The sequence below is a fragment of the Octopus bimaculoides genome, chromosome 21 (genome assembly GCF_046866305.1).
Source record: "Octopus bimaculoides isolate indiv1 chromosome 21, ASM4686630v1, whole genome shotgun sequence".
Taxonomy (NCBI): Eukaryota; Metazoa; Mollusca; class Cephalopoda; order Octopoda; family Octopodidae; genus Octopus; species Octopus bimaculoides.
The window spans coordinates 35,104,555-35,131,726 of record NC_142948.1 but is presented as its reverse complement, the minus strand read 5'-3'; the positions used below and the strand labels follow the sequence as shown (position 1 = coordinate 35,131,726).

Genomic DNA, 27,172 nt, shown 5'->3' with positions numbered 1-27,172 from the left:
GATTGAACCCTAACCTGTATAGCTACATAGTGAGCTTCTTAATCTCAGTCAAGCCTGGACTGAGCATAATTAAATAAATACACAAATAAACAAATAAATAAATAAAAACAGAAAAATAAAGCAGAAAATACGACCATAATTAATTTGATTTAGCAACCTTATTTTATTAATCCACACATCTGTGACAAAATGATTTAGCAAAGAAATAACATAACAATTAAATTCCATCTTCCTTTAATTTTCCTTAAGATTTGTTTAAAGATGTTTCTTACTACAATATAGAATTCCTGATGTAATAACTATGAAAAGTACTAATTAAGTAAGAGTATGCAGTTAATTACAGTTAGTTAAATAAGAGTATGCAGTTTTTTGGGTTTTTTTTAATCAGTTATGGCATATCTATCATAATTTCTGTATTTGATGGCATAAAAGACGCATGGGCAATGTACTTCATTTTCAGCAGCTCATATTCAAGGCATGACATATTGGTTTGGAATAAGATATTGGCAAGGTGTAGCATATTGGCAAGGCAATGCATATTGGCAAGGCAATGCATATTGGCAAGGCAATGCATATTGGTAAGGTACAGGGCTAAGTCGTGGGACTGCAGCATGGTGGATTGTGAAGAGGCAGTGGAAGAGTTCAAATGAGCCGATAGAGGTCCTTACATTGGATCTGAGCAAAGGGACCCCAGAAGATGACTGATCAAGATCAACAAGCTCTATCAAGAGGGTAACTATATTGCATCCATAGGGGTGATGTCCATCCATGACTGTGTAATTAGCTAATGAAGGAGTCATTATGACTCAGGCTCCCAATTCAGATATGAAAAATAGAATTTGGGTGGGAGGTGACAGAGGGAGTCACAAGAGTCCAAGCAAGCAGCACAACCGGTCAATGATGATATTGAAGAGAATGTATGCTGAAAGGACAAAATCAGCTCAAGGGAGGACCCAACTTCACAAACGAGACCCAGAGTGATATTTTGAACCCCTTTTTTATAATCTTTGGTAAAAAGAAAAAAAAAAAGAAAATGTGCATCTTATATGCCACATGGTATTTAGTAATAGTTATCAATCATTAGCTATCAATCATTAGTTATCAATCATTAGCTACCTATCATTATGTAATATCACTTATCTCTTACATGTTATCGAATAACTTATATACTGAGTGTGAACTCCTGTATTCTAAATGGCTTGAAATACTCATCCTGCCTAGGTTTTCTGTTGTCCTTTTTACTCTAATGTAATATATAAGTACAGATGTATATACATATATATATCTATGCATGTATATATATATATATATATATATATATATATATATATATATATATATATATATATATATATATACATACATACATACATAAATATATATATGTATATATATATATGCATTTATGTATATATATATATATATATATATATATATATATATATATATATACACATACACACACACATGCACATGCACATGCATATATATATGTATGTATGTATGTATGCATGTATGTAATATGCATATTTATATAAATTTCATTTGGGCATGAATCATGGAATTTACTGTATATACATATATATATATATATATATATATATATATAAATATATATATATATATATATACATACATACATACATACATACATGTATACATACATGTATACATACATGTATACATACATGCAAGATTTGTGTGGATTATATTTTGCAAAGACGCTGTAGTTTTGTGGGTTTTCATTCTTTTGTGGTTGGTGTTTCCTTTATTTCTTTCTTTCATATTTTTTCTCTTTTTGTTTTTGTGTTTTGTTTTTTTACAACCAAATTTTCACCGGAACCTTTCATGTATAAAACTTAACAATTCATCTTGCTCTCGATTCATTGACTGGCAGGCAACGAGTGTCAGCAATGAGGTTTTGGGAGCAAGAGTGCCAGATGGTTTACTTTACAACTGTTCATAGCCTGCTGTAGGTTTACGAAAACGGTAAAAGAGATAGACAAGAGCCAGAAGCAAAATTCCAATACCAATGCCTGCTGCAATTCCACCACCAAACGAAGCACCATCAAATGAGCTCTTTTCAGTCGAAGAGGGCGCTGCACTGCTTGTGACTGTACTGTGGTGGTCAGTGGTTTCATGACCCGGAGTAACTGTTGTGTAGTTTCCAGGAGTGGGTGTTGTGTAGTTTCCAGGAGTGGGTGTTGTGTAGTTTCCAGGAGTGGGTGTTGTGTAGTTTCCAGGAGTGGGTGTTGTGTAGTTTCCAGGAGTGGGTGTTGTGTAGTTTCCAGGAGTGGGTGTTGTGTAGTTTCCAGGAGTGGGTGTTGTGTAGTTTCCAGGAGTGGGTGTTGTGTAGTTTCCAGGAGTAACTGTTGTGTAGTTTCCAGGAGTGGGTGTTGTGTAGTTTCCAGGAGTGGGTGTTGTGTAGTTTCCAGGAGTAACTGTTGTGTAGTTTCCAGGAGTGGGTGTTGTGTAGTTTCCAGGAGTGGGTGTTGTGTGATTTCCAGGTGTAGTAGTCGAATGGTTACCTGGGGAACTTGTAGACTGTGTTGGATCATCAGTATGATTCCCATGGGCAGTAGGGGTAAGATCATGTGTGCTGGGTGTATATGTACTCTTGTGATCTGTGGTCTTTGTATGAACATCAGTTGTTGATATTAAATGTGTAGTGCTATGACTTGCAGTTGTGATTGGAGTAGACTGTTCGGTAGATATACTAGTAGTACTTTTCTCTGAAATTATACAAGAAACAAATAAAGACTTGTTAAAACATAAGGAACAAAAAATATTTCCATAATTTTATGAAAATATTTAATAGACATACCTTAAGTGTTTCATTAACTCTTTGCCTAGTGTAAAAAGGCAGGATGCACATGTAGAGGCAACACCACATGTCCACTTACTAGCCAATGCAGCACAAAGGCTGTTGTATATGAGGCAAAGGTGATGTGAAAGGAACTTAGCAGGCAAACAGACATGCAATGATATGTGGATATGATAGAATATCCCTTCAGTACCAGATCCAATGACCGTAAGTCTTCTTAAATACTTAAGAGAGGCAAAATATCACAGCCTCGGCTAGGCATGCATGGTCATTGAAGGAAAGAGCCATGAATGTCAAGTGGAGAATGCTAGAGAGGTTCAAACCTTACTTTAATAGTTGCAGGAGGTGCAGTCTATGCCTAGCAGAAGAAAAAAAAAACTATAGTAAAGAACTCTATTCACCTGAACACCTACTTAAACTGCAAATACAACGTCTTCTTTCCTTGCCCACATGAAAGGAAATATAGGATTAGTTACCTGCTGACTGCATCATGAATATAATTGTTAGAACTTTCACCATAGATACCTCACATCACCACAGTTTGAGTGTTCAACACAATCATTACCACATCCAGCTTTACATGAAAACATGGTTTTAAGATGTGACACCCACCCCAGCCTCTCTTTCCACACACACACTTTGCACACATATCCACATCACACCACCCACACCCAAGCCACAACCCCCACTTTGCTGGCAGTCACCCTTCACACCATGAGGGTAATTCATCTTGTTTTTTTTTTTTTTGTACAAAGGGGCATAACTCTTGATGAATTTCCCTCTACCTTCTCGTGGTTTTTTTAAACATAGTACTCACAAATTGGATGTGATATTACTTGTCTCCAATAGCAGAGTACCATCACTAAATTTTCCCAAGCAACCTCTCTGATAAGCACCATCTTAGGTTATCACCTAACTCATGCATACAAAACCAATTGGAAAAAATAAGCTGGAATGCATCCTTAGTGAAGTACAATATAAATATGGACTTTTCTTTTACTTGTTTCAGCTATTGAACTATGGCCATGCTGGAGTACCACCTTGAAGGGCTTTTGTCTTTTTAGTCAAGCAAATCCCCTTCAGTATGTCTCTTTTAACATATATACATAAGTACAATGCACAGAAGTTCGTTTGGTAAGCACAAGGTTTCTGTTTCAGTCCCACAGCCTGGTAGCTCTGGCAAGTGTTTTCTTCTAGGACTCTCGACTAACCAATGCCATGTGAGTGAATTGCGTAGATGGGAACTGAGTGGAAACTCTGTGGAAGCGAACTAAAACCCTTCGAAAACAGTGCTACAGCATGTCCACAATCCACTGACTGTAAAAAGTAATATCTCTCTCTCTCTCTCTCTCTCTCTCTCTCTCTATATATATATATATATATATATATGTATTATAAAGATAGATAGATAGCGAGACATACATATGTGTGTGTATGTATATACATATATATATATTTATATATATATACATATATATATATATATATATATATATATATATACATATATATATACATATATACTGCTCTATATTTTAGAGTGTGTTTCTTCATTCGGATTTATACTTTTTTACAAACAATTATATCTATCTATCTATCTATCAATCTATCTATCTATCAATATATATATATATATATATATATATATATATATATATATATATATATACATATGTATGTATGTTTATCTGTGTATATGAGATGCTGGGATTAAATGAGCTTGAAATTTTGTCCATATTTCCAATTGTCCACAAGACATGCTACATATCAGCTGAAGACATTCCAGAAATTTACAGGCTTAAAACAATTGTATAAATACACGCATAAATAAAATAAAATGAAATAAAATAAAATAAAATAAAATAAAATAAAATAAAATAAAAGCAAATAAATAAGCGAAGAGAAAATATGACCACAATGATTGAGTTAATCAACCTTATTTTATTAATCTACACATCTGTGACATTATGTTTTGGGAAAGAAATGTTTGTGTTAGAATTGCTGTTCCAAAATATTTCTTATCACAATATATAGACATTTCTGACAAAATATTTATCGTTAGCTACTTTGCAATAATTAATACACACATAACAGTTGCCAGGAATGTTTAATATGCAAACAGTACATCTATCTACACCACAAAACCTAGCAATAACTTTATATACATTCGGTAGTTTAAATTAGGTGCCCTTTCCTCAGCACCTAGCTATACTACTGTGTATGTGTGTGTGTGTGTATATATATCAATTTAAATAAACAACCAAAAGAGCTACAATTAGTTTCATGGCGTATTTATATAAATGCACCTGTTCAGGTATCATAAAAGCATGAAACTATAAATAGCTGTTTTGGTTGTGTATTTAAATTGATGTTTATCTCTCACTGGATGGAATACTATTTTTCTTTTGTTGATTCTACCTCTATTGGATCTTTAAACTATCTATTATCTATATCTATCTATGTCTGTCTATCTATCTATTTATCTACCTATCCAGTAATCTATATATATATATATATATATATATATATATATATATATATATATATATATATATATATATATATACTATATATAATAATAAAAATAATAGACCAAAGATAGAATTTCATAAATATCTTAATGCATCACTACACATGTTTCCACAAATCCTATGTTGTTTGTGACTACAATATGCATCGATAGGAAGGCTACAATAAAATTTGTAATATCCATGGATAGTATGGCTTGTATTGTAATCACTCTATGGATGCAAATTATCATCACAAATAACATGTGATATATATATATATATATATTGGTATATATATATGTGTGTGTGTGTGTGTGTGTGTATATAAAATTAGTGAATTGTTTAGCAAATTTAAGTCCTTCAGGAAGAAGGGTTTTGATATAGAAAGGTAAAAATCTATGATGTCAGATTGTGTGAATCTATGTAATTGTACTTATGGTCATTCGTGTAGATATGGATATAAATTTTGTTGAAAAGCTAGGTATTTTCTTTTTTGATTTGATACATTGTTGACTTTTTTTGTTGTTTCTGTTTTTTTTTTCTTCTTTCCTTTTTTTTTTGTATGTGTTTTCCAATTTTCAAAAAAAAAACAAAAAAAAAACAGGGAAAATGTCACCGGAAAGTCTTCATCGCTTATCATTTAAACCATTCCTTTGTTTGAACACTGTCTACTGAAAGAGAGAGCATTGCATAGCACCAATACCAATATCAAAAAGCGAATTCTTGTGAGGAGCGGATGACAGTCGAAATGTGTCTTAACATTCCTCATAGGCAGGATTAGGTTTGCGGCAGTAATAGAAGAGATAGAGGAGACAGAGAAGCAAAATTGCAATTCCAATACCAGCTGCAATTCCACCACCAAAGGAAGCACCATCAAAGGTGCTCTTTTCAGTTGTAGAAGGTCCTACACTGGTTGAAACTGTGCTGTGCTGGTTGGTGGTCTTTTGACCAGGTGTTGTGATTGTATGGTTACCAGGTGTGGTAGATGTCTCTGGACTACCTGTATGATTACCTGTAGTGTCTGTGTGGGGTGAAGACGTGTGAGGAATGGTAGTGGAGCTTGAGTGTCCTGTGCTCAGCTTCGTACTAGCTGATGAAGTTGCTTCAGTTGTAGCAGGAGTGGTGGGCTCTGAAATTACACACAAAGCAAAAAAAAAAAAAAAAAAAAAAAAAGAGAGAGAGAAAAAAAGGAAAAAGAGCTCATTAATTAGAAAAGAAGACAATGAAAATGTTTCTACAAACATTTCAAAATTCATAATCATCATCATCATCATCATCATCATCATCACCACCATATATATATATATATATATATATATATATATAGAGAGAGAGAGAGAGAGAGAGAGAGAGAGAGAGAGAGAGAGAAAGAGAGATAGAGAAAGAGAGAGAGAGAGAGAGAGAGAAAACTTACTTGGAATTGGATTTGGCTTTCTATCATATAATAATATAACTAAGGTACTGCACTGTGGGACTGAACCCAAAACCGTATAGATGGATAGATAGATAGATAGATAGACAGACAAACAGACAGATAGATAGATAAATAGACAGATAGGTAGATAAATAGATAGATAGATAGATAGATAGATAGATAAATAGATAGATAGATAGATAGATAGATAGATAAACAGACAGATAGATAGATAAATAGACAGATAGGTAGATAAATAAATAGATAGATAGATAGATAGATAGATAAATAAATAGATACATGATGGGTTTCTTTTAGTTTCTGTCTACTAAATCCCCTTACAAGGCTTTAGCTGATTTGGGACTATACTCGAAGGTACCTCCCCAAGGAGCCACACTGTGGTGCTGAACTCAAGACAATATGATTGCCTAAGATACATATATATATATATGTATGTATTTATGCATGTATGGATGCATGTATGTATATGTTTATCAAACACGGATGGCAACACATGCGCACATAATGATACACATCATAGAAGAGCAGAATGGAGTGAGTGGAGCAAGAGCACACACAAATACGAAAAGTGTCACTGAAGAGGTCACATATGTGTGATGGAAGATTTTCAGACAATGGACATGAGTTAAAAATAAGAACAGCAGTAAACGAGTGAAGAAGAAATATATAGTGTGTGTGTGTGACCATCCTGAAATACAATATCTATATATATACATACATACATACATATATATATATGTATATATATAGCTGATGAAGGAAAATGTTCTCTATGTGGCTTGTGTGTTTTCTGTACTCTGCTTATTATCATTTTCTTGTCTACGTTTTGTTTGCAATGTCCTGTACCCAGATATGCACCTATATATACAGGTAGACGTAGGTATGCACATACTTGTACGTATATATGCATATACTCATTTATTATTTGTTATATATATATATATATATATATATATATATATATATATATATACGTAATTTAAGATTAGGTAGGGTATATAATACCACTTGCTAAAATCAAAGTCATTGCTCCAAAAACCACCATAAAAATTGTGATATATATATATATATATATATAATTGAAATTTACAGAAAACAAAAGATGAAGACAGGTGAGGAAACAACGAGTAGGTGTATTGGTTTGATACTCGGTAAGAATGGAAGAGTCTTTGATGTTTTGAACCAAAACTCTTCGGTAAAAAGGATTGACATGTTAAAAAAAAATGGAGAGTGAACAAAAACGAAACTAAGGGAAAATGATTTAATATATGTATATATTATATATATATATATATATATTATATATATGTATATATAACATACATACATACATACATACATACATACATATATATATATATATATATAATTTTATTTTAAAGAGTTCCAACTATGTTTTTTATGTTTTATTTATATTCTTGTAAAATTAATGTGGGATATAGAATATATAATATATAATATAAAAATAAATGGTAAAATGAAATGAAGTATTGAAATAACAATTTTTTTAATATTATATATTATATATTCCATATTCTATATCCCACATTAATTTTACAAGAATATAAATAAAACATAAAAAACAGAGTTGGAATTCTTTTAAATAAAATAATATATTCCTCTATACACGATCATACAAAACCCATTTTTTGTATCTATTTTTTATTCACACACACACACACACACACACACACACACACACACACACACACACACACACACATATATATGCATGTATGTATCATCATCATCGTTTAACGTCCGCTTTCCATGCTAGCATGGGTTGGACGATTTGACTGAGGACTGGTATACACACACACACACACACACGCATATATATATATATATATATATGGGAGAATATACAAATAATAACAACAGACGAGGACAGGTGGTGTAAATAACAAAAGTATATATTAGTATGACGCTCGGGAATACGGAAAGTCTTTGACGTTTCGAGCTACGCTCTTCAACAGAAAGAATACGGAGACAAGGAGAAAAACACGGAGAAAACAATTGAATAGTGTTCAGTCAACGGTCAATCATAATAATGTCAATCATATATATATATATATATATATATATATATATATAGCAAATTTTATTTGCCGACACAATGTGGTGTACCTATAAAAGATGATGTTTAAGCCCCATGGAAAACATCTTTTCCAGCTGGTATGATACATAATAGCTAATTATACAGTACATAGAAGCAAAACAACAAAATAATATATGAGAAAATTGTGTGTGTGTAAAAGAAACTGTATGTGTATGTGATGTGTGGTTAATACTTACTGTTAGTATTACTTTGTCCATGGGCCAAATTGCATACCAAGGCCAAACATACCACTGCTATCACAACTACACATTTCCCCAACATTGTTTCCTTTTGATTCTTACTCTTTCTTCTTCTTCTTCTTCTTTTCTTTTCTTTCCACCTGCTTGTCCTTCACTCTATCTGTTTCAGCAAACTAGATCCGGTTCTGTTATTTTATGCTTCTTGTATATGTATATGTATATATATATATGTATATATATATATTTATATTTATCTGTTTATATATTCACTCATGCACAAGGAGACACTAACTACCAGCGTGTATATATATATATGTGTGTATATATATATATATATATATATATATATATATATATATATGTTATGCTTGTGTTGAATGATAGAAAGTTGTTAGCAATAAAACAGAGCTGTGTAGTTAGGAAGGTCTTGATAGCCAGACAGATCCTGTCTTCCTCTCACACTCTATATAATACACTTTGTAAGTAAGTACGCAATATGACTAATGAATTATGTGACTGATTAGAATTTTACTCTGTTTAAATCGTTTCACTGATAATGTTTCGAAATGCTTAGCATGTTCAAAGGTCAAACTTGTGTATTATCTCTGATACGAAAGAAACTCCTCGAGTTGGGTCTGAGACTCAGGACATACGGTGCAAATAATTTAGACTTTTAACCCACTTCATGTCTGTTTTGTGTGTAGCATATGAATGAGTGTGTGTGTGTATAGATAGATATATATATATACACACATACATACATATGTACATACATATATATATATATACAAATATATATATATATATGTATATGTATATATGCATACACACATGTATATATGTATCATCATCATCATCATCATCATCATCACAATTTGACGTCCATTTTCGTTTTCCCTGATGGCATGTGTTGGACGGTTTGACAGGAGCTGGTTAGATAGATAACTGTATCAGACTTCAATGTCTATTTTTGGCATTTTTTTAACTACTGGATGCCCTTCCTAACACCAGCCACCTTACAGAGTGGACATATATATATATATATATATATATATATATACATATATTTATACACACACACACACACACACATATATATATATCAGGTCATCCCATAAGTTATGTCCGAATTTTGAATAAAGAAGACAAGTAATCAAATGTTATATTTAATTGAAATTTAATCATCAATGTGCTTCCCCTGATTATCTACGACTTCCTTCCATCTATTGACAAGCTTTTTAATCCCATCAATGTAAAACTCTTTTGGTTTCAAAGTGAAGAATTCTGAAATGTTAGTTTCGACCTTCTCCTGGCTCGCAAAAGTTATTTCCCCCAAGTGATTCTGTAAACTACAAAACAAATGGTAGTCTGAAGGAACAAGGTTGGGAGAATGAGGTGGATGAGGAATTTTTTCCCAACCAAGCTCTTCGATCTTCTGTGATGAGATCTTTGCAGTGTGGGGTCGGGCATTGTCCTGATGAAACATCACTCCTTTTTGATTCACTAAAGCGGGTCTTTTTTCTTCAAAGCTTGGTTCAAACGCTCTAATTTCTGACAATAGACTTGAGCATTGATTGTTGCATTAGGTGGTAACAATTCAAAGTGAATTACTCCTTTGCAATCCCACCAGATAGAGAGAAGAACCTTTTTTTCCATGAAGTTCCCTTCTCGGTTGTGGTTGAGCTTTTTCCCTTTTACCAAGCTTTGTACTGTACTCTGCTGCAAACTATATATATATATATATATATATATATATATATCATGTGGTCTGATGTTGTTAGCACACATCTCGTCCTGATATAGGTTGTTTCTCACTATGAAATCGTCCACGATCTTATAGTGTATACACGATTCCATTCTGGGCCCTTAGATTTATTTCACAGCAGCTGTTATAAAACGAACTCATTCTTTTTTATTCAAGATTTTAGTAGCATCGTGGATAACATGAAAGCTCTCTGTGAAGTAGAAGTCACATGATTTTAATCGGTTCTTAAATCTCTCTATCTTATTTAACGCAGTCTTTGTGATGATAGTGGTTGCTTTTTTCTGTCTTTCAGTTTTCAAATAGGCTTTGAAAATGTTGTCCTGTTTTCCAAGTGATGACCACAGAAAGTGATGACGTCAGTACCAATAACATTTGAAGGAATTCCCTCTAAGCCCAGCTCATCTTATTGCTCAAGTGACATCGTCCTAGAACTCAATGATTCTTTTTCCTTAGTATTTGATCTTCAGAGGGAAAAATTTAGTGATTACATATTTGAATAATCTTGCATTGTGGTTTATGAGGGAATGAGAAAGAATTTTTGAGCAGCTTTAGCACACTTTAATGGTGTTTCTATTAAACAACTTGTAAAATTTATGGTTGCTCGTGGTATGTCTTTTTTCCTATCAGGAGACAGACATAATTTATAACACTGGTATTTATGGCAATGTTGCATGGTCGATTATACGATATAAAATATATTTTCTATGTTTTGATGATGGTTACTAACTGCCGTTGATGAACGCTTTATTAGGTTTTAGTAACCCACTGAAGTTATTGTGAAACTCGTTGCAAGTAGCTTCATTGGTGGATAATGCAGTTACCTTCTTGGTCAAGCTTGTCAGAACATGATAAGCATACATTCACACAATACATACACACACTCACATACATATGTATTAACGTGCGTGTCTGGTGCAATCACACACAAACACATATAAACCTACATACATGTGTGTGAGTGTCTGTTTCCTTCTATTTATAAATTTATGTTTCTGCATGTACACATATAAATACACAAACACACACATACACACATTCGCATATAGGTATGTATATGTATTTACAGAGAACACTGAATGAGGCGGGAGAAAAAGTGCGGGGAAAGTGATACAGGGAAAGATATGAGGGCCAGTCATTTATGTAATTTACATAAATTACATGATAACGATATCTTAATCTTATCAGACTTGTGACAGCAATAACAAGGGTGTCACATGAGAAGTAAAACAATTTTAGGGAAATAGACGAAAACACACACATACACGCACAAACACGTATACACAAGCACACACACAAACACACATGCACACACAAACACGTACACACAAACACGTACACATACACACTCACACATACAAACACAAACACATGCATGGCCATACACATATACACACATAAACACACGTATGTAACATACCCGCATATGCAGGGTGGGTGGAAAGTAACTAGGTGTAAGAAATTGCTTATAGAATTTTTACTGTCACTAAAGTCATGACAAATTCATTTTTAAGCAGACAGCACTAATGGGAATTTTGTATTTTCTTATTGTTTTATTTCTTATTCCTTATTTTCCAGATGGCCAGTCACTTGACTGTTCAAGAGCGTGCTAAGATAGCAGCACGCTATGAAGTGTGAGATTCCATAGTTTTGGTTCAGAGATGGTGGCATGCATTGAGAGGTAAGCATGCGACACTACGCCAGAAGGCAATGAAAAGTTGTTATGCAAAGCTGATGGCCGTGGGCTCTGTGAACGATGCAAGAAAAAGTGACTGTCCAACCACATCCCGAATGGTGGAGAATGTGGCAACAATGCAGAAAATGTTTAATCGCAGCCTGCAAAAATCAACACGTCAACAGCTCGTAAAAGTGGTCTAAGAAGACACACAATACGTATGGCGTTGTATAACGCGCGGAATTTTCATTCGTGGAAACCCCATTACGTGAAGGAGCTAAAACCCGAAGACTGTGACCGCAGAAGTCCGGAACTCCAAGAAGTCCAGCCCTCACTCCATGTGATTTTTACCTGTGGGGTTACACAAAAGAGGAGGTGTACAAGACAAAACCTCGCACACTGGAGGACTTGGAGACACGGATTCATGAGGTTCTCAATGATATCCCAGATAATGTCCTTCAGAAAGGTGTTCTTCATTCTATCCGTGGCTGTTTGAAGAAAATGGTTGACGCCACCGGTGTTTACGTTGAAATATGAAGATTTACTCTTTCATTTTCCCATGAAATAAAGAACATTTATCATTTGTTTCAATAAATTTGTAAAAGGAATATGGATTTTATTTCCAATTTTTAATGCCTGCTTACTATGTGTGTGTGTATATATATATATATATATATATATATATATATATATGTATGTATGTATATAGACACGCACGTCCGTGTATATGTATATGGGCATGGGTGCGTTCACAATCTTGAGAGTGGAAACGACAAAAAAATGCAAAGGAAAGGTCGGGGAGCAAAGGAGTGTTCAGGGTATCTCATCAAAATGACCAGAGTGTGATGTGTCGGTGGTGGTGGTGGTGGTGGGTGATCAGTGGGATAAAAGTTCACTTACTATTCTCGTCAGAAGATAAAAGAAAAATCTACCATCCACCCTTAACCCACCAACCCGTAACCTTCGACCCACACAATTTAAATTTAATTAAACAACAATATAACTATATCTGTACATTTCTTTTTAAAAAGTAATTGAAGAGTTGGCAGTATCGGTAGAGCACCAGACTGAACGATATGTGTTGTTTAGTGACGCCTCCTTCTGTTCAGAGTACAATTCCCGACTGGCGTCCTTAAAGATAACAAATATTTCATCTCTTAACCCTTTACCCTCAAAAATATGAAGCTATCTGTCAATGTCAAAAATCACTACTACTACTACTACTACTACTAATTGGTTCTCCGTCTGTTACGACGACGAGTGTGCCAGTTGATTCGATCAATAGAACGACCTGCTCTTGAAATTAACATGCAAGTGGCTGAGCACTCCACGGACACGCATAACCTTTAACGTAGTTGTTAGGGAGATTCACCGTGACACAGGGTGTGACAAGGCTCGCTCCTTTGGTTTGTAGGTGCAATGCGTTTTCGCTAGCTGAGTGGACTGGAGCAATGGAGAAATAAAGTGTCTTGCACAAGGACACAACAGCGCGCCACCGGGTATCGAACTGTCGACCATACGTTCATGAGTCGAATACCCTGACCACTAAGCCTCGAACCTTTACTACTACTACTACTACTACTACTACTCCGTCTATTATTACCTTTGTCCTCAACAGCATTACTACTGCTACTACTACAGTTGCTGCAGCTACTACTACTACTACTGCTGCTGCTGCTGCCAGAGCTGAAAAAAATCGTTAGCATATTGGACAAGATGCTTGGCGGCATTTCTTCCTTCCGCCTCCTTATGTTTGTGTTCAAATTCCGCTGAGGTTTAATTTACCTTTCGTCCTCCTAGAAATATAATTACCGGCCAAGTACTGTGTTTGATGGTATCAGCTAATATACCCCTCCCCACTTTCGCCTCAATTGCTAGCCGTCTGTTCATTTTTTTCTTTCCTTGTTTCTGTATACATTCGCTGCTTTCTTCCAAGGAATCTAATGCTCTTAGCTTAGTTTTTCCTTGGGGCTGGCCAGATTGGAGCAATATTGAGAATAACCAGCCGAAATTGTAAGGATAATCTGGATCTTGACTGAAGAAAGAAAATTCCGAATGACCTGTCCGTGTTTTCTTTGTATCGTCTATCTGGATGTTTTGTCCCTTTCTTGTATCACCTAACTGCCTTGATGTTTTGCGTTCTTGTCCCATTCTGTATTATATATATATATATATATATATATATATATATATATAGAACATGGGGTGTTTAGTTCACTGATCTCAACCAATAGGTAAGCTGCGTAAGTGCTATAATTGGTCATCCTTTAGGCTCCAAGTTCTCAGCTGAGGCTGGCGCTAGGAATCTGTAATAGGCTCTTGAGTCAGTGGGTGTATATTAAAGGAAGATGAACAACAAAATCAAGACAGGAGGAGCCTCTCAGGTCATTTAGAGTATTTAATTAAAGTAAGGTGAATCAAAAGGAGAAGTAGAAGTAATTAATGTCTTACAGCTGTTTCTGAGATATCGCAGGTAATGGGTCAACACCCTCATACACTGAGCATTCCGTTATTAGAGACAAGGTGTGTATGCAGGAAAGTTCCAGAAAGATAATTCACCGTACATAGAAGAATATATAAATACTGTTTTATTCTTCTATCTACAATGAGTTCTCTGTCTGGAACTTCCCTGTATACACACCTTGTCTCTGATGATGGAATACCCAGTGTATGAGGGTGTCGAACCATTACCTGGGATATTCCAGAAACAGCTGTAAGGCATTAATTACTTATACTTCTGCTTTTGATTTGTCCTGCTCTAATTAAATATTCTAAATGACCTGAGACGCTCCTCCTGCCTTGGTTTTGTTTTCCTTTACCTTTAATACGTATATATATACGAGGGGCTACCCCAAAGAAACTGGAATTTTGCAATCGCCTTCAAAGTGTTCTCCATTTGAAGCAATGCATCGGTCCAGGTGCGTTTTCCATTATCCGAAGCGGTCCTGGAACTCTTGTGAAGTGATTCCTTTTAACGCCTCCATCATTTTTTTCAACATCTTCCACATCTTCAAATTCCGTAGCTCCAGCTTTCTTCACCAGTGATGACCTTTGAAAAAAGGTCCGGATCAACTTCCAACTTTTCTTTGAGTTCGTGACACGCATTCAGTCGTGACTGCTTTTGATCTTCCGGAAGCAATCGACACACACATTTTGCTGCAAACTTTTTTTTCATTCGCAATTCCTCCTCACTCAAAATTTGTTGCCAGGAGCTCCAGGACTCACCAATCATATCAAAAAGCTCGTCAATTATTCGGTGGCTGTCCTTCAAGATCAGTTCATGAATTTTCATGATGTTTTCATTCGTTCGGGAAGTTGACGGTCGTTCGGAACGAAGTTGATCTTCAAGGTGTTTGAAGCTTGTCAACTGTTTCCACCGCCGTTTAGAAGCACGCTGTTCCTTCATTTCAGCCATTACAAAAATTGATAAACAGACGAGAAGCACTACAAAACAAAGACGCACCATGTTGCAATACAGCCTAAGCCAACGCCGCTGGTTGGCAGACTGATGCCTGAGGGTCGCATCAAGTGGCTTCTAGAGGCGGAAGCCTGAACTAAAACGGGTTTGCCCTGCAGCGAACGCTTCCAGTTATTTTGGAGGTACCCCTTCGTATATATGAATATGTGTGTGTGTGTGTGTGCGTGCGTGCGTGTGTGTGTGTGTGTGTGTGTGTGTGTGTGTGTGTGTGTGTGTGTGTGTGTGTGTGTGTGTGTGTGTGTGTGTGTGTGTGTGTGTGTGTTTATATATATATATATATATATATATATATACATATTCTTTTATTCTTTTACTGGTTTGAGTGTCCCCTCGTATATATATTCTTTTATTCTTTTACTTGTTTTAGAAATTTTGACAGTAGCCGTGCTGGAACACCGCCTTCAAGGGTTTAGTCGAATGAATCGGCCCTAGAATCATGAAGCTACAAAGATGTAAACAAACCGTCACCAGTTGTCAAAGTAGTGGTGAGGGACAAACATAAGCAGAAAGACACACACACACACACACACATAATATGATGAGGCTTCTTTCGTTTTCCATCTACCGAATGCATTGACAAGGCAGTGATTGATCCGGGGCCATTGTAAAAGATACTTGCTCAAGGTGCCGTGCAGCAGGACTGAACCTAAGACCTCGTAGTTGGGAAACAAACTTCTTAACCACACAGCCATCTATTCATCTATTAGTCTTTCTCTTCTCATACTTATTCGTACTTTGCTTTAAATATATATCGATATAATACTACTAATTTAGTATTAGATAAGTAAAAGAATGATTTGCAGGGACGCCTTCTGCAGGAGAAATAAACCGATTCAGGCTAATGCAAAGTTAATGCCCTTGGATAATTCTTCCGTCCAGTTATTATCGTTATTAGTAGTCTCTCACACAAAATCAATATATACGAATCAATTTTATCGGATCTGACAGATATTGATACGGGTGTTTCACTGATGAGGGATAATAAGACCGAAACGTGTCCCTGTTTTATGTTAAAGCACAGATTTACTCATATTTGATAATTCTTTCTTTCTTTTTTTTTTCGAATTTCGAAGTTATGTCCCTTGTTTCTTCTTCTTCTTCTTATTATTATTATAAGGGAAAAGGAAGAGACCCCGTAAGACCTTTGACAACAGGTTGCTGTACGCTCTTACAGACTAACCTAAGTACAATCGAGAGTGCAGGGAAGTACAATGGAAATGATGATGATGATGATGATAATAATAATAATAATAATAATACTAATACTAATAATAATAATAATAATATTCTACTCTTTTAATTGTTTCAGTCATTTGACTGTGGCCATGCTGGAGTACTGCCTTTAGTCGAGCAAATCGACCCCAGGACTTACTCTTTGTAAGCCTAGTACTTATTCTATCAGTCTCTTTTGCCGAACCGCTAAGTTACGGGGACGTAAACACACCAGCATTGGTTGTTAAGCGATGTTGTGGGGACACAGATACACATATACATACACACACACACACACATATATATATATATATATATATACGACGGGCTTCTTTCAGTTTCCATCTACCAAATCCACTCACAAGGCTTTGATCGGCTCGAGGCTATAGAAGAAGACATTGCCCAAGATGCCACGCAGTGGGACTGAACCCAGAACCACGTGGTTTGTAAGCAAGCTACTTACCACACAGCCACTCCTACGCCTAATGATAATAATAATAATAATTCTCTGATATAGATCCAGGAACTGGCTCTTATGGTTTCTGATCTTAACTGATTGGAAGTGTTATCATGTACATTGTTATGTTTTGGTATAAAAGATGGGCTACAGCAAATGTTCTGCTCAATACCACAGATTTGATTGTCAGTTATTTGACCTTAACCATTTGAGCATGTCCTTTATTGTCTGACGATATGTGCATCTCTGATCACGAGCGAGATGGGCTACTCGACCTGAAGAAAATTCTAACTGGCCCCCACCTACAAGGCCATACGCTGTTTATCTTGATATGAGATCACCAAATCGCGTGCATATTGTGATGCATGTGCCTGGTATACCCCTATCAGACGGGTGGACCTGATAGGCATACTGGGCTTCGTTATTTGTACCCTAGTATCACTTTGATGGCATGCACTGCTGTCGCACTCAATAATAATAATAACGATGAAATCTTGGAAATAACTAATTTTTAAAAATATCTTAAATTTGAAAAGTGGTTATTATAAAGGACTTTGAATTGAAATAAATTATTGAACAAACTTCGGTGTTTTTGTGGTGTTACCTTTTTATTAATTTTTTTTTTTTAGGGACAGGAGTTTACAAAAGGACCAGAAGAATCAGAGCATATATTGATATAAGCAGTCTTTGGGCTGTTCCATTGTTATATGATGTACCTTTGCTAGTTGTGCTATATAATGGCTTCTTAGTAACATGTGGCGTCGATCTGTTAAAGTCTGGACTGTCGGATGACAACGTTGAGATGACGGTCGTAAAATCTGCAGTAATAAATTAAAAAAAATATATATATGTATATACATATGTATACATGTATATATATATATTCACACATGTGTATGTGTCTGCACGGACGGTTATGTGGAGTTCGTAGGTATATAATGAACTACATGTCTCTATACATTCATGCGCGTGTGTCGTTTTGTATAAGTATTTTGATAAAGTAATGGGAGACACTAACAATACGCACGTCACATTTATGTCCCATATACTGCCACTAACATCAAATAACAGCCTTGTTCTGATTGAATGTAGCAACACCAATAAATAAGAAATGTGATTGTTGATCGTAGCATTTCTCCCAAGAAACTCGCTCATGTAAAATATGTACATACATATAGATGTATACACATGTTCGTCTACCGCAGGGGTTCTTAACTATTTTTTTTTATCTATGGACCCCTTTGATAACTATTTTAGGATCTTTTTTAAAACGGAGGCCACATTTTTCATTAACGAAACACTTTGAAACTGGGAACACTGGTAGAATGTGTCATATAAAACATGTTTTTCTCTTAGACTTCTTTAAAAAAAAAGAAATCCATAAATTATTCCATGTTAAAGTTGTCGTATTTCTGTAATTTCAACCAATCACTGACGTCCATTCAGCCGATATACATTAAGTGCCGACTACATAAACAAACGATTCTGAAACAATTAACCCTAACCCTAACCCTAACTCTAACCCTAGGGTTAGGGTTAAGGTTAGGGTTAGGGTTAAAGCAAATTTAAAATGAAAAAAGCAAATAAAACGAAGAATCGTTTGTTTATGTAGTCGGCACTTAATGTATATCGGCTGAATGGACGTCAGTGATTGGTTGAAATTATCGAAATAAGACAATTTTTTACATGAAATAAATTCGAATACAAAAATATTTTTCTGTTCTATAACACAAGATAGATAAGTATACGAAGTTTGAAAGTCTTTCGGTACCAAAAGCACTACGTAAAACATTAATGGAAAATGGGGCCCCCGTTTTAAAAAAGATCCCTATTTTATTCTGTTGGACCCCCATAGCCATTCAATGTTTAAAAACTAGCTTTATATATTCTTCTTTCAAAATTCCTGTTTTATTTTTCGCACATTTACTTGTGTAGAGAGAATACTCAATATATACTAACACACACTTTTGCCATTTTAGTTTCTCTATTAACCGTCCTCGCGACTCCCTTCGTATCAACGACGGGCACCGCGAACTATACGATGTAAATCCCGAGTTACTCGTGGTCGGTGAACTTCTAATAAACATGCGAAGGTGATTTATCAATTCAAAAATCGATACTCACGAAATAATCATGCTTTCTGATTTTTTAATGCTAAAAACCTTCCTGACGACTGTCTATGTAATCCCGAAAAATATCGTAACCACTGGTCGAGCCGTCTGGCCGTAAAGAGGGAACAGACAGACGGACATAACGCCCATTATAATAAGATAGCAAATCTGCCCATCGACGGTGGGAAATAAAGGGATAGCATCGCAATTCTAAACCCTCTAAATTCACGAAGTATACGGTGGGGTGGGGATATCCAGAGTTGATCTGCGTTGCAGGAATTTTAACAGAAACAAAAAAAAGATTAAAGGTAATTTATTAATACAAAACTCAATATCCACTAAATAATCATATTTTTTCTCATTTTTTTCGCTAAAAACCTTCCTGATTAGCATCTCCCTAGTCCCGAAGAGCATCGTGGCCATTGGTCCAGCCGTTTGATCGTGAAGAGGGAACAGACAGGCAAGCATACGAACAGACGGACATAACACACATTATAATAAGATTCCATCTCCCCTAAGTTGGTTACTGCCGCTGGGTCCGGCAGAAGAAGCCCGCTTATTTTGCAAATAACTAACATACGTCACGGTCATACAACCATCCACCGTACAGGAACGAAGTTCGCTTAGGGAGTGCAAAACCAGATCCAAAATTTTTATGAACAAATTCGATATTTTAAGATCTTAATAACAAAACAAGACCAGGTATAATAGTAATAATAATAATTATCATATTTGTACAACAATCAAATCAGATAAATTCAATAACGGAAAAGTAATGTGTGTGTGTGTGTGTGTGTGGCCTGTGTGTTTTCTGTGCTCTATTTATGTTCTGTTTCTCATTTTGTCCACGTTTTTTTGTAACGTCCTGTACCCAGATATGCATCTATATATACATGTAGATGTAGGTATGTACACACATGCACGTATATATGCATATACTCACATATTATTTGTATTACACACACACACACACACACACACATATATATACATACATATATATATATATATATATATATATATATATATATATATATATATATATATATATCAATTTATCAAATCTGACCCTGAGGAGATACAATATTCCATATTTTATAACATACAGGAGTGAGTCAGGATATTGCATCGAAATGGTCATAGGTCATTAAAAAGTTTTTTTATACAATGGATCGCGTTATAGCTCTTATTTAAATTGATATGCACACAAAATTGTATGATTAACAACCTTTCATATGAGAATTTTGCTTCGATGATAATAGGTACAATATTTTTACCAAATTTTGGGTAGAGATCTATAAATACAAATGTATATATATATATATATATATATATATAAATTCCAAAATACGAGGAGCAAACACACACACAAAAAAAAAAACAACAACGCGAAGACGTCGTACGTGTAAAGTATTAGCAGACGCTCAGTGAAGGAAAGAAAGGTGGTTTAACGTTTCGAGTAGAGCTTTTCTTCAGAAGCAGGAGACAGAGGAAAGTCCAATACAGAAGGAAGACGGAGGAAGAAAATCGCCAACGATTCACATGTGGTTACACCATACATATATATATATATATAATTATTTTTTTGCTAGTTTATTTTGTCTCTTTGTCTTCTCTCCTGGTGCTGTATGAACATTTAATGTGGTTTTAGAGTCAAGGTTTGACTGTTATTTCAAGCATGATAGTATCTCTTAGATACCCTAAATTATAATTTTTATAATAATTATTACCTCTGAGGATTTTATTGCCATACTGGCCACCTGATGGAATCGGTATTTTTAAATAATGATCTTATACTTAGCTATATAAATTTTTATATATATAGAGAGAGATTCATATACATATACATACATACATACATACATACATACATACATATATATATATATATATATACATATATACACACATACATACATACATATATACATATATATATATATATATATATATATATATATATATATATATTTCTGATCATCATCATCATCATTTAACGTCCGTTGTCCATGCCGACATGGGTTGGACGGTTTGACCAGGGATGGTAAGCTGGAAGGCTGCACCAGGTTCCATACTGATTTGGCATGATTTCTATAGCCGGGTGCCTTTCCTAACGCCAACCATTCTCAGAGTGTGATGGGGCCTTTTACGTGCCATTTGTGTGACACACATACACGTGTGCACTGACGTGCACGCAGATACACACACGCACTCAATCACGCACACATACATGCACACACACGTACACGTGCGCACGCGGGCACACACACACACATACACACACGCACTCTCTCATACACATACATGAGCACACATACATGCACACACATATACATGCGCACACATATACATATACACACATACCTGCGCACATTTGTACACATACACATGCACACACATACACATATATGCACACACTTGCACACACATACATGTGCGCATTCAGGCAAACGCACACACACATACACACATATGCATACACAAGACGTGCTTCTGCACAGTTTCCATCAAATCCACTCAGACGGTATTGGTTGGCCCATTGTTATAGTTTGTAGGAGGAAACACTTGCGCAATAGAATTGAACCTGAAATCACATGGCAGCAAAAAGAGCTTCTTAACCACACAACCATTAAAACCAATGGTCAAGAAAAAGATTTTAATCACATATTTTTTTCAGGATTTGTGTTGTCTGGGTTTCAACAACCAAGGTGTCCTTCAGGATTTTCAGAACGGAAGGGTGGATTTGGTTACTGTTTCTTGGAAGTGGCGGGGGGGGGGGGGGCTATGCAAATGGATAAATAATGAATGTATAGGAAAATGTTACCTGCATGAATACATGTGTGGTTCCTCTGGTCCCAAATGGTGTGGTTTTTGCAGTGGAAGGCCAAAAAGCATTCAGCGGCGCCACACTTGTAAAATTTAGTGACGTCAGATTGATCTGGGATTAATGTGTCTGGTTTGCAAGGTGTGCAATGTCCTGGAGATGTTCCATTCTTACAGTAACACCAGCCAGCTATAGACAGAGAGAAAGAGGCGGGGTAGAGAGAGAGATAGATGCTAATAATAATAATGATAATGATAATAATAGTAATAATAATAATAATAATAATGATAATAATAATAATAATAACTTGTTGTCTCTTGAGGTCTCTGGGTGAGACTTGGATCCAACTTGTACAAATGCAAAACAAAAGTCAAACATAAAATAATAATAATAATAATAATAATAATAATAATAATAATGATAATAATAATAATAATGATAATTTCAAATTTTTCCATAAGGGCAGCAATTTTAGGGGGAGGGTAAGTCGATTTCGTTGACCCCAGTGTTTCACTGGTACTTAACGTATCGACCTCGAAAGGATGAAAGGCAAAGTCAACCTTGGCGAAATTTGAACTCAGAACATAGTGACAAACAAAACACCACTAAGCATTTTGTCCAGCACGCTAACGTTTCTGCAAGTTCACCACCATAATAATAATAATAATAATAATAATAAATGCCCGGATGCAGTACCAGGCAGTGGCTCTCATAGCTTCTCATCTTAACTGATTGGAAGTGTTATCATGTACATTGTTATCATGTACGTCAGATTGATCTCCGATAAAAGTTTCTGGTGTGCAGAAATCTTTGGGGTTTGAATAATTCACCTCTGGAAGCATGGCTGTTTCGTTCATCATCCTTAAACAAGCCGTATTCAGGGGCCTTTTGAATAGGATGAGCCACTCCAACTGAAGATAATTCTAACTGGGCCTCACCTGCAAGGTCATGCACTATTTACGTTGATATACGACCACCATGTCGCGCACATATGGTTGTGATGCATGTGCCTGGTGTACCCTTATCAGACGGGTAGTCATGATGGGTATACTGGGCTTTGTTTATTTGTATCCCAGTGTCACTTTCATCTCATGCAATGCTTCCGCACTTCCTATCATAGTAGGTGCCTTAGGTATAATAAAAAAATATTCAGACAAATACATAACAAAAACACCAGGACTTACAAATATATATAACATACAGAAAATTGCACTACTGGGCACTGCACACATCCTATGCAAAATACTTTCAATACAGTAACCATAAGAACATCACAGCAAACCACAGCACATACCCAAGGCGCACAGAGCTGCGCTCAGTAGTGAAGTGAAAGCTCGTTATAAAAATAAAACTACTGAACAATAATAATAATAATAATAAATTAAGTACCAGCTGTGCACTGGAGATCGATCTAATTGCCTGTCCCCTCCCTCAAAATTTCAGGCCTTGTGTTTAGAGTAGAAAAGATTATCTTACTTGGAGTGTCTGTGCTGTGATGGCTTGGTCCTGTTGTTGTCTCTTGAGCTGGAGACTGTGTGTTGTGAGCAGTTTGTGTAGTGTGTCTACCAGATGAAGTTGTGTCATGAGACTGGCTGCTGGTTTTTACGTCTGTGCTCTGTGAACTATGATCTGTGACGATGGTTGTTTTGTCTGTTGTTAATTTCCTGGTATGTTGGCTTCCGGTGGATGTTACTTCAGACGACTTGTGCACGTGGACTTTTGTGATTCTTGCTAGTTTTTGTAAAAAAAAAAAAAAAAAAATAATGATGAGTGAAAATTTTGTCAATATAGTTATAACAGTGAAAAACTTACGCTTATATAACCAAAATAAATATCTAAATAAATGAGTGAACATTTTTCGCATTATCAAGGAAATATTTTGTTGCATGCTGGGAGTGTCATTAGGCCAATAATAAACATATGCACAAGCTCCTTTCACTTTTATCATCATTATTATTATTGTTATTATTATCATTATCATAACTGTTATAATTTGTTATTATTATTGTTGTTGTTATTATTATTATTATTATTATTATTTTCATTATTATTATTATTGTTATCATTGTTATTATTATTGCTGTTGTTGTTATTATTATCATCATCATCATCATCATCATCATCATCATCATCATCATCATCATCATCATCATTATTATTATTATTATTATTATTTTATGTTTGACTTTTGTTTTGCATTTGTACAAGTTGGATCCAAGTCTCACCCAGAGACCTCAAGAGACAACAAGTTAGAAGTTCATGTAGGTGTTATGCCTAGGGTACCATATATTTGGATTTGTACAGTTTTGTTCAAGTGAATGTTTAAGAAACCATATTATTATTATTATTATTATCATCCTTGTCATAATAATAATAATAATGATAATGATAATAATAATAGTAATAATAATAATAATAATAATGATAATAATAATAATAATAACTTGTTGTCTCTTGAGGTCTCTGGGTGAGACTTGGATCCAACTTGTACAAATGCAAAACAAAAGTCAAACATAAAATAATAATAATAATAATAATAATAATGATAATAATAATAATAATGATAATTTCAAATTTTTCCATAAGGGCAGCAATTTTAGGGGGAGGGTAAGTCGATTTCGTTGACCCCAGTGTTTCACTGGTACTTAACGTATCGACCTCGAAAGGATGAAAGGCAAAGTCAACCATGGCGAAATTTGAACTCAGAACATAGTGACAAACAAAACACCACTAAGCATTTTGTCCAGCACGCTAACGTTTCTGCAAGTTCACCACCATAATAATAATAATAATAATAATAATAAATGCCTGGATGCAGTACCAGGCAGTGGCTCTCATAGCTTCTCATCTTAACTGATTGGAAGTGTTATCATGTACATTGTTATCATGTACGTCAGATTGATCTCCGATAAAAGTTTCTGGTGTGCAGAAATCTTTGGGGTTTGAATAATTCACCTCTGGAAGCATGGCTGTTTCGTTCATCATCCTTAAACAAGCCTTATTCAGGGACCTTTTGAATAGGATGAGCCACTCCAACTGAAGATAATTCTAATTGAGCCTCACCTGCAAGGTCATGCACTATTTATCTTGATATAAGACCACCATGTCTCGCACATATGGTTGTGATGCATGTGCCTGGTGTACCCTTATCAGACGGGTAGTCATGATGGGTATACTGGGCTTCGTATATTTGTATCCTAGTGTCACTTTGATGGCATGCACTGCTGTCGCACTCAATAATAATAATAATAATGATGAAGATGATGATGATAATGGTTCCAAATTTTGGCACAAGTGCAACAATTTGGGGGCAGGAGGATGAGTTGGTTACATTGACCCTAGTATGCAACTGGTACTCACAAGGCTTTGGTTGGCCCGAGGCTATAGCAGAAGACACTTGCTCAAGGTGCCACGCAGTGGGACTGAACCCGGAACCATGTGGCTGGTAAGCAATCTACTTACCACACAGCCACTAATAATAATAATAATAATAATAATAACAACAACAACGACATTGAAAAATACCTTAGGAATGAGAACCCAAGTTTGAAATTTCCCCAAGACACCTGATGAAGGCTGGAGGGTGTATCAGCCAAAACGTTGTGTTAACAAACAAGATGAGGACAAATATCCGTCAAATGTAAATAATGTAACTTCAACAATATGAACAACAGTGATAACATCCTATATTCTATACCAATTGAATCCCATCAAATGCCATAATGTCACTGAGTGAAACAATGGGTAGTTTTTGGTTATCTTACCCCCCCCCCCCCCCATTAAAAAATTGGGTTTATGACCCTATATTTTACGAGAAATATCGGTACTTTTTGTTATTTCCTTCAACGTCAACAATACATTGAAGTATTGAATCAGAAGGATCTAACTCCTTTAATCCAATCTCTTTGTCCGCCATATAAACTCGATGTTTTTTTTTTTAGTGGGGAGGTAACCCAATTTTTTAATGGCAATTTTTTAATGGGGGTGAGATAACCAAAAAATACCAAACAAAGATAGACAACAACAGCAATGTTAACAATACCAACAATTCAAATAACGACAAATACCTTTTGGGTCTACAGTTTTTGATACAACTTTGGTGTTTGCAACACATACCAAAGCAAGCGTGATGGCTGCCACAAAAATTAACATTCTAGACATTTTTTCCATGTTTGTTTTGTTGTTGTTGTTCTTGTTTCGTTAGCTCTTGTTTTGTTTTGTTTTGGTTTTTTTTTGCTGTTTTTTTCTTTGTTTTTGTTAAAAGTAAGTGGCACGCTTGCTAGTGGTGGCTCTTGATGGAAGTCTGCGCCAGAGCTAATTCTCGTACCGCTATTTATAGTGATCATGAATGATCAACACCACCGCCACCACCACCATTGCCTTTGCCACCGTCACCACCACAGCTGTTGCTACTGCCACTACCACCACCACAGCTGCTGGTGCCACCACCACCTACTACTACTACTACTACCAGTGCTACCTCCTTGGGTCCACCCACCCACCCCCACCAATTAATTTACTTATTTGTTTATCTAGTTATTTTGTCAATCCTTACTGAGTGTCGATGATCAATCAATCAATCAATC

At 35.5% G+C, this 27,172-nt stretch overlaps 1 protein-coding gene across 2 annotated transcripts; it reads right to left on the bottom strand.

Annotated features, from left to right (window-relative positions):
* Positions 1 to 139: 139 nt before the first annotated feature.
* Positions 140 to 26,914, bottom strand: LOC106884102 (uncharacterized). Of its 2 annotated transcripts, none has more exons than XM_089339087.1 (5): positions 26,654 to 26,914; positions 24,063 to 24,317; positions 22,587 to 22,775; positions 6,176 to 6,463; positions 140 to 2,732 (listed from the first exon to the last, which is right to left on the bottom strand). In XM_089339087.1, the coding sequence occupies exons 1-5, from the start codon at positions 26,754 to 26,756 to the stop codon at positions 1,951 to 1,953; spliced, it is 1,617 nt and encodes a 538-aa protein (XP_089195213.1). In that variant the 5' UTR covers positions 26,757 to 26,914; the 3' UTR covers positions 140 to 1,950. The 2 variants fall into 2 exon arrangements, with proteins under 2 accessions (XP_089195213.1, XP_089195214.1); XM_089339088.1 differs by having other exon boundaries at positions 6,347 to 6,463.
* Positions 26,915 to 27,172: the final 258 nt, after the last annotated feature.

What these genes read in the sequence shown, in the direction of transcription:
- LOC106884102 (XM_089339087.1), bottom strand. Translation starts at nt 26,756, where the DNA reads ATGGAAAAAATGTCTAGAATGTTAATTTTTGTGGCAGCCATCACGCTT. An exon ending in AAAAACTGTAGACCCAAAAG is followed by an intron (nt 24,318 to 26,653) that starts GTATTTGTCGTT and finishes TACAAAAACTAG; the next exon opens with CAAGAATCACAAAAGTCCAC. An exon ending in TGGTGGTGGAATTGCAGCTG is followed by an intron (nt 2,733 to 6,175) that starts GTATTGGAATTG and finishes GTATAATTTCAG; the next exon opens with AGAAAAGTACTACTAGTATA.